Source organism: Ammospiza caudacuta, chromosome 3 (genome assembly GCF_027887145.1).
Source record: "Ammospiza caudacuta isolate bAmmCau1 chromosome 3, bAmmCau1.pri, whole genome shotgun sequence".
Lineage (NCBI taxonomy): Eukaryota > Metazoa > Chordata > Aves > Passeriformes > Passerellidae > Ammospiza > Ammospiza caudacuta.
This window is the reverse complement of record NC_080595.1, coordinates 86,286,393-86,295,984: the sequence shown is the minus strand read 5'-3', so window position 1 is coordinate 86,295,984 and position 9,592 is coordinate 86,286,393. Positions and strand designations below refer to the sequence as shown.

At 37.3% G+C, this 9,592-nt stretch overlaps 1 protein-coding gene across 14 annotated transcripts in view; it reads right to left on the bottom strand.

The window, feature by feature from the left end:
- The window catches only part of MYT1L (myelin transcription factor 1 like), a 310,091-nt gene that overhangs the window by 1,553 nt on the left and 298,946 nt on the right, over window positions 1–9,592 (bottom strand). For 10 of the 14 annotated variants that reach the window (XM_058800681.1, XM_058800680.1, XM_058800686.1 and 7 more), the window contains 4 exons: window positions 9,125–9,216; window positions 6,120–6,229; window positions 1,560–1,703; window positions 1–1,238 (listed from right to left, as the gene is read on the bottom strand). The exon at window positions 1–1,238 is cut by the window's left edge and continues 1,553 nt beyond it. In XM_058800681.1, coding sequence (XP_058656664.1) covers window positions 1,098–1,238; window positions 1,560–1,703; window positions 6,120–6,229; window positions 9,125–9,216 — 487 coding nt within the window. In that variant the 3' untranslated portion in view covers window positions 1–1,097. The remainder of the gene's footprint in view (window positions 1,239–1,559; window positions 1,704–6,119; window positions 6,230–9,124; window positions 9,217–9,592) is intronic. The other 4 variants (XM_058800684.1, XM_058800687.1, XM_058800694.1 and 1 more) reach the window with 1 other exon arrangement.

The window sequence follows — 9,592 nt, the reverse complement described above, 5'->3', positions numbered from 1 at the left end:
AGCAAAAGGAAAAATCTGTACTGAACTGCATTCGCACTACAGGCAGCAACGAATGCAGTTTAGTAACTCTAATAGACACAGATAATTTGTATTTATCCCAAAATTAAAGATGTGAAAAGGCAATATTAACTTTTAAATATTGTCCTTCGTCTTGAATTGAAACCACAGAATTTCTGAAAGATGAACTACATTGCTATAACGGATAGTTCAGAGGGGCACTAGCAGTCCGGTAGAAATAAGAGAATGTTGGCTCCAAAGTTTATTGGAAAACAAAAGCTGAAATCTTCACGTTGTCCACCTCTGATATAGTTCTTTTCATAATGGAAGTTCCCATATTCATACCATGTAATGCTTAGAAGTTAATTAAAAAGTGCTGTTTAAGCTGCTTTGAATCTTCTGTCAAGTTTCCATGGCTTGATGTTGTCTTACAATAAATTACCCATTTTGTAACTTACATCTAATCCATGCCATTTTCTTGGAATTCAAAAAACCTCATTTTATTGCCCCCACCACACACCATCCTTCAAAAACAAAAGTCACATAATATTTTCAAGCATTGTTCAAAAATAAAGCATTTTTGCAACCAATTCTTGCTATGAAACAATATGCACACAAAATGTACTTCTTAAATCCCATAAAATCCTCCAACATGAGGCAAAATGATAGTGTTTAAAAAGTGGCTGCAGACTGCAACATTGTCATTCAAAGCTGTTTTTTTTTTTGTCCATTTCAGTTCAAAATACTAAAACATTTAATCACTAAAGCATTAAAAAGAATTTACACTCTATTTATTTTGATCAGCTTACCTCTTCAGAAATATATATACCCCAAAAATGTGCATACATTAGCAGCTATAAACATTACATGGCATATCACACTATGTCAGCTTATATGAAAACGTACAAAATGTGAATGTATTCAAAAAACTATTCTGCAGTTACTATCTTTAAAGCAAGACATAAAATCATTATGAAGTCTTGTAAGCATAACACTGTTTCAAACAGAAATAAATATATAACACTTTCTGGTAAATTACAGCAGCAAAAAACAAGAGGCATCCTTTTTTTAAGCAAGATTTTCATCACTATAGCAGCTGTTCAGACCTGAATTCCTCTCACAGCCTGCTTTATATTTTCCAGTAGGGCTTTATTTTCTGGACTCTGATAACGATCTTGATTTGTATACATGTCCGTCAAAGTGGTCACGTAAGCATCAAAATTTTGTTCATTGATTGGTTCCTACGAGATATTAAATAGTAGTTCATATACAACTTTTATTTTCTTAATCGTATATTCATTTAAGCATAACATATTAGCAAGGCATACTGCCACCATTTTTATAATATTTAAAAAGCCTATTTAGTTCTTACTTAATTTTACAGGATACACTGGAACAGGCCCTCCATGTCTGTTAGCAGTTAAATGTATCTCTATGGTTTCAGTGCTGTTACCACAAATATCCAACTGGTTGATGAAACATAAACATAAAAAAAAGGTATCTATTGTATGAGGTGAACTGAAGATCGCCAAATTCCTTAACTTGTGCTCTCAATCACTTACCATATGTGGCAGCTGGATATTAGCTAGACTATGAATTAAAGACTGGCTTAAATTGGCCAATTCATGAAGAAGAGACTCATTTTGCTGTTCAATTACTTTGTTCTCCTCTTCTATCGTCTTCAGGTTGCTCTCCATTGTGGTAATCTAAAATGGACAAATTTGTGTACAATGTAATATAAGGCAAACTGGTACAAAGCATGCACTCTTTGAAGGGAGAGAGAACAGAAATACCAGGGAAAGGAGAAAAGGTCTATTCATTCATGTTTGAAAAGGTTTTGCTAGAGTTTGCAGTTCTTATCATCACTAAGCCTTTCTTATTCCCACTGCATGTTGTATAACTTTAACAGCTTGTCTTTTCAATACTGGTAATAGTGAGTGAATTGGATTTGATTCCACTTCTTTAGAGCTTTTCTTGTATAGTTGAAAGGCATTAAGGACCCTAGTTCTGCAAGTTTAACCCATGCAGTTAAACTCCTAGAAGCCAGTCTTAGGGGCATTCTGCAGTCAGTCACGCTTTTCTTATATTTTCAGCTACACATATATCATGTTAATTAAGCATGCACAGCTCCTTGCTGCCAATGTTTAGCTCTTTGTAAGTATAATATGATTCTGTGCAAACTGACAGGGCTGGTTTTGAAGGCTGAAAAACTGCATGTTATTTCAATGTATGTACAAAGTCAGAAAGTTTTCCTATACATACAGTGAGTTGTAAAACTGAAGAAACTGAAGAATATTTGAGCACAGGCCCGTGGCATTGCTTCATGTACAAGTGAAAACAACTGAGACTGTGTTCTGCCTGTGTTTCCAGGTGACCAGACACGTTAGCTCTGACCTTGCATGGTGCCCTGCTTTAGCTAAAAGCATTGCTGAGAGAAAGAGCTGGTGGAGAGCATTGTGCTAATGGAGTTATAAGGATTTCAGATGAGCACTGGCTTATGTCCAACTCATCAAGAGCACATGCAGAGCTCGTTCACATCTGTCTGTACTTTCCTCTGTAGCCCTGTTCGTGCTTTCCACATGGGGTGATAACTGTTAACATCTATTACAGAGTGTACAGTGTGCTCTGTGTGTGTGTAGGTTAAAATATGCATTGACAAGAAAAAAGAAGCCAGTGAAGTGGAAGAAATGCCAAAGAACACAAGGTTTTGAATTTTCAAAATGAAGTTTATCCATTTCTATACTGGCCTAGAGAGTGAGCTGTGGAAAGAATTGATACAATTGAAATGCTGATGGGAAGGTCAGAGGTTTGTGCAGTAGTAACAGGCAGAAGAGTAAAGGTTCTCAAGCGCACATCAACTTGACCTTTGGTGAGTAAATGTTTGGACACTGGTGGCACAGGCAGGTAGTTAGAGGTATCACATTTTATTTTGGACCTAAACTTTTAGTCTGCTTATGGAAATGCAGCCCATTAGTTGATAGAAGTAATTTTGAAAAGTGATGTGTCTACATAAACAGTTTCCAAGTGTCTCTTGCTTTGACTACGGATGCAAATTGCAGTTAATCCAAGTTGCCAGTATTGTGGGGACTTGGTTTTGTAACAATTAATTGATTCTGAGCTAATTTCCACAAAATATATTAGTAAGGAAAAAATACTTCCTCTTTGAACCTGGACACCTGATCCTCCTCTCTTATTTTGCTTTCAGCTTTATATTCGAGAGAATGCTGTATCCAAATGCAAAACATCTTTCATAGCTGCTTCTTAGTTGAGTCATACTCCAATACCTATCCATTTCTTTTTTTTTAATATTACAGACCAGAATGAGGACTCTGATGCCAATGAAGGCTCAGTTCAGTATGGCATACTGCAGCCACCTGACACTAACTTTAGCAGAAGTTGACATTCTACAGATTTTCTATCTAGCTAAGCATTGCAACTTGAACTATCTTTTTTCCTTTTTTTCATGAGATGCTGAATTCTGCAAATACAGTGGCAGATGATCAGCATATCTCACCACTTCACTTTGTATTCATCTGTAAGTTCATCTGTTTTAAATTTAATTCCTGTATTTGTTCACTTAACGGCTGAAATTTCCCTTCCCACATTTTATTCTAAAACTAAGAAATGTTTACTTGTATGCATTCTGAAAATAGGATAATCTGTTTCTTGTATGAAACACACAATTATTTGCAGATTTATTCTTCCCCTCTCCCTTTATGTATTTCTGCTCCTCTCATATTTGCATGTTAAATTTGAACAAATTTACTAGAAGATTTTAGATTAAAAACACTTTCTTCAAAGTCTTAAGTAAAAAGGCAGCTGAGTAAAGGAGAGTCTTATAAGTGCTCCACCTAAGAAAAAGGACTGATTTTCACTTTATTAAATTGAAAAATTCTACATGGAAGCATTTCCTATTCCTGTCATATGAAAAGCTTTCACTGGCACTTACAATCATATGGGTTGCAAATCTGTATCAAACAAGACTATTGCTACTTCTGGTGTTCACATAGCTTCCACTATTTTCCCATTGCATATTTCCCATCTGTCAAATTTTACTGAAATCTGAGTTGCACAATGATTTTCTAAAGGTTTATCAACAAACATTTTGTTATGTCCAGTATTATTTCACTTTTGCAAATAAAGGGGACTGTTGACTTTGCTCCTGTTAGTAGTTTGATAATGACTATGATGTAACTCCCTATGTGTTGTAAATGTAAATTGCTTATCTTCAGGAGAGTGTATGAATTCAAAACTAAGGCCTCTAAATTTTTTTGTAAAGTTTAACTCAGTTGGGATTCTCTGCAAGGTCTTAGTAACTAGCTGGATAAGAACAGATAAGTATTAGACCAGATTACCCAGAGATTGTGGAATTTCTAGTATGGGAAGTAAAGAACAGGTTAGACAAGCACCTGTCAGGTTTAGCTTAGGAAGATCTTAGGAAGTAAAGGTGACTGGTAGACAAAATAATGTTTTCATGGTCTCTTGTAGCTCTACCTTTTAAAATCCTGTTAATCATTTTAACCAACCCTTTTTCTAAATGTGCTGCACTGAAGTGTGAAAAATATCCTTTTAACTTATTGGTAAAATCACCAGCTGAGCTTTCTCTTACCAAGAACATTCAGTGGTCCCACAAGTGCCTAATATGACTTTTAAGAATATGCAATGGCACTAGTCTGAAGAATGAAAGCTGGAACTGAGACCACTAAAGTATGGTTTTTGTACTCATTTCAGATCAAAGTTTGATATGAAATTCCTAGATAAATCTCTGAAACTCAATACATGTTTATGCCTGTGATAGTGTTATCATAGCTTTATTTTTCAATTCATCTGGCCAAATATAAAATTAAAAGTGCAGTAAATTACTGACAACTGCAGCATTTACCTAATGTACATGTAACAGCCAAACTGCTTCACATTTTTTAAAACTCAGCCATATCAGGCTGTATGTAAATAGCACCTACAGTGTATTAAGCAGAAGAAAAGATAAGGCAATTGGAAGCTGCCAGATTCAAAATTTATGGCCAAATTTCTCAAGAGTAAATGTATGTAATTTTCCTGCCATTGATTATTCTTCTTGCTTTATGTTCTTGCAGATTTTCTCCTCATTACCCTACAGTTATATTTGGTCACATCAGGAAACTGTGTAAACCTTGAACCAAATCCTGTGAAAGCTGAATAATGACAGTGGAACTCTGAATGCAGGCATAAAGTAGAAGTGAGGTTTCAGTATCAATCTGGCTAAGGTTTAGAAATCAAATAAAACCCGAGTTGAAGAAGTAGATTCTGCCTTTATGACTATACAAGAGGAGAAGGAGAATGGACGTGGTGCCCATCTCCACAAGCAGCAGACAAAGAAGTAACAAGGAGTGGTTTACTCTGTTTCCATTGAGATCAACTGAGTGACTGTCATCAGGGACTAAAGACTGACAAATGGTGACTGTGGTGAACTTCACTCTTGGTGTCTCTGCTCAAACCATGTGAAGAGACAAGCACCAGAATCTATACTGGACACGGAAAAATTCTAGGGGAATTCAATTGATTTTTCTTCTTTTGCTTTTTCCATCCAGTTTTAGGACTACTGAATAATGGGATTTTAGTTAATAGTCTAATGTTAGGTTTTCTACTTTTTCCCCTGACAAATTTATACGGAATGAAAAAAAAATTAATCTGGATCTCTGCAATGACTACTGCTGCCAAGGGCTGCATTTAGTGTATCACATGCTACTCACTTCTCTGTCTAAATTTCCTCTGTAAGACATGACAAAAGCCATGTTGTTCATCTGGGCTCCTTCACCTCGTAACTTATGTTAACGACCTTGTCATCACACAATATTTTAAGAACTATCAGAAAGGCACAGCCTTATCAAGGGGAAATACCAAGCTGACCATGATAGGTCATGTTTTGCCATTATTTTAAAAAATGCATTTTGCTGAGTTCTTTTTGGTTTTTTTTTTTACTGTTGATAACTGATTTGAAAATTGCATAATGAACACTGTCTTCCAATTTTATAAATAGTAAATTATGCATAGATATCTTAATATATAAGGAAACAATAAATGTCCTATATGTTTTTTAATCAGTCATGTAGAAAAAGCAGCTTGAATTGAGGGCTTCATAAAACTGTTACCTGAGTTCTGAGTTTAATCATATCAGCTTCCATCTGGGAGTTGGATTCATTTAGTTCTTTGATTTCTTCATCTAACTGTTTAATTTCTTCATCATTTTCTATACCTGTGTGACATAAAAATAAAAGGGGTGTTAAAATAATTAACATTTAAATCAGAGTTCAGTGAATTAATTATTTCCATATTTATATAATAAATTGATATTTATTTATTTCAAGTAATAAAAAGGAAGCATTCTTCAAATTTTTATTCTGCAGTTCAAAAGAAGTATTTTCAACTACTTTTACTTTTAAAATTGCAGTAATTCTCCAGTGAAAATACTGAAAATACCTGGAGGATCAAAAGGACCTTTATATTATAAGAAATGTACCTGCAGCAACAAATTTCACTCCACTGTCATATGTAATTTATTTAAAGAGTGTGTCCATTTACAGATCTTCTGAAGGAAAGTAAAAAACTTAACATGGTAATCTTTTCATATTACAGCATTATCAAGAGAAGCTGTAACTAATTCAGAATTTTTTTTCTCAACAAAGAGAAATTTTGTTGATGTACTGGGATATACTGTGATTCTGCAGTTGTTTTTAATGTTGGACGATGGCTCAGAATGGTTCAGAAGGGTTCAGAAGGGTGTTATTAAATAACAATATATAGAGTAATTTTAAAATGCAAGTGCTTTCTCACATTTTTTGAAATAAATATTAAAAGCAACAGAACTTTAAAGTTAACTGCATTTCTAAGAATTCAGACAGGAATGAACTGTAACAATTTAATTTATTTATCTTTATAATTAATATAAAAAAGCATAAAATAATCCTGGGATGAGACAGATAGATCTGTCTTTTTTCAAGTCAAAGTGTGAACACCTAAAGCCAGAGAAACTGGTGCTCCCACCCTCCTTCTTCTGCTGGTGTGAATCTTTCAAACCTTCCCCCACAGTGCCTGACTCTGATAGGAAAGATGTCATAGAATTATAGAATGGCTTGGGTTGGAATGGACCTTGAGGATTATCTAGTTTCAACCCCTCTGCCATTGGCTGGAACACCTTCCCAGAGCAGGGAAGACTACACCAGGTTTTTCACGGCCCCATCCAGCCTGGCCTGAAACACTTCCAGGGAGGAGGCATCCACCGCTTCTCTGAACAACCTGTTCCAGTGCCTCAACTCTCTCACAGTAAGGAGTATTTTCCTAATAGCCAATCTATACCTACTCTCTTGCAGTTTGAAGCCCTTTCCTCTTTGTCCTGTCACTACGTGCCCTTGTGAAAAGTCCCTCTCCATCTCTGTTGCAAGATCCCTTCAGGTACTAGAAGGCTGCAACTGGGTGACCTCAAGGCCTTCTCTTTTTCAGGCTGAACAATCCCAATTCTCTCAGCCTTTCCTCACAGCAGAGCTGCTCCATCCCTCTGATCATCTTGGTGGCCTCCCCTGCACTCACTCCCACAGCTCCATGTCCTTCCTGTGCTGGGACCCCAGAGCTGGTGCAGCCCTGCAGGTGGGGTCTCAGCAGGGCAGAGCAGAGGGGCAGAATCCCCTCCCCGCGCTGCCTCTGATGCAGCCCAGGGCACGTTTGGCTCTCCAGGCTGTGAGGGCACATGGCTGGGCCATGTCCAGCCTCTCACCCCCTCACACCCCCAAATCCTCCTCAGCAGGGCTGCTCTGGATCTGCTCATCCCCAGCCTGTGTTGATGCTGGGGCTTGCCCCGACCCAGGTGCAGCACCTTGCACTTGGTCTTGTTAAACCTCCAGTTTGGTGTCATCTGCCAGTTTGCTGAGGGGGCACCTGATCCCGTTGTCATTAATGCAGATATTAAATAACACTGGTCCCAGTACAGACCCCTAAGGGACAACACTTATCACTAATGTCCATTGGGACTCTGGGCCATTGAGCACCACCCTCTGGATGTGACAATCCAACCAATTCCTTATTCACCTAACACTGCACCCATCAAATCCATCTGTATCCAATTCAGAGAGAAAGATGTTGTTGAAGATCACAGCTGTGGCTTTATAGAGGTCCAGGTAAGTGACATCTGTAGCTCTTCCCTTGCCCATTGATGTAGTCACCCCATCATAGAAGTCCACTGGGTTGCTCAGGCAGGTCATGTGTCCAAGTAGCCAAAATATCCATATATTACTCCTTAAGGCATTCTTCCTGGGCATGGCAGATACTTATAGTTTTCAATACTACCCAGGTTGTAGAGAAAATAACATCCAGATCTCTTACTCCCTGATTACAAACTCTTGAACAAAGACAGCCACTGCTTTCTCCAGCTGTGCTGGCCATGTGGGCTGAGGTGCCTCCTGCACTGCGTTCAAGTGCTCTGTGGCTCTAAATGCAGTTAACGCCAACAGTTAAGAAGGCATGCACTGCCACAGACTAAGTGACTACATAGTTTTCCAAGAAAATTCAGGACTTGGGCACCTTCCAGACAAGTTTTTATCATATTACTTACTTGAACTACATTTTGCTTTTACTGCACTTCAACTACCAGGGTACTATCCTGACTTTCATCCAAGGTACCTTCATCATCTTCCCTGCAACTCAAGGTTCTCAGGAAGAATTGCAGTTTACTGGAGCTGAAATGGCACAAAGCCATCTCCATCTGCCAGAGGTTATAGAGCCACAGGTCCAAATGAATTCAAGGGAACTCAGGAGGAATTGACCTTCTGGAAATAAACCCTTTTTCTCTTCTGAATCCTGTAACAATATAAGACTAACTATCACCCTTTGATGAATGAAGTGTGAACCAGCAAATTATAATAGTATATTCTACTTTGAAATATTTTAGAGTTTTAGATTTATATAGACATAACTCAATCTGACTGCTCTACTCCTGGCTCAGGTTTCCAGAGCATAAGACCTGGTTTCACTTCTACTGACAGTGAATTCACAATTTATATAGAGTGGATTTATACATGTAGGAAAAAAGGCAAAAGAGTAACAGTAATTTTAGTTTACAGAGAATTGGTATTTAAGAAGTTAATGATTAAAAATTTACCATTACTGGCCCGCTGCTTTATTGTTAGCATTTGTTCTCCGGACAGCTTTGCTTTCTTCATTGCTGAAGTAGCTCTGGGGCATCCTGATAAACTGTGAACAGTAAGGAGCCTGTTAATTTTGACAGGTCATTGAAAAGAAATCTGTAATCCAAAGCTTTAATAAAAACAGTATCAGAGACATGGTTTATTTTCACTGCCTAGCACCGAAAGATGCACTAGTCTGAAAAAATAAAGGACTTACCAGTAGTGATTTCATTGTTTTGTTTTTCTTCCAAGATCTTTTTGCATAGACAGCTAATTAGAAGTCAGATACACAGTTCAATTTGCTTAAGACAAAATACTTTTAATAAAACATTTTATTTTAAAAGCAGTTATTGTCTAAATACTCCCACTCGAATTTACGTGTCCCTGTCTGAACTTCCTCCCTTTTTAGATTCAAATGTTCAAACATGGAACTGAATGCTGAG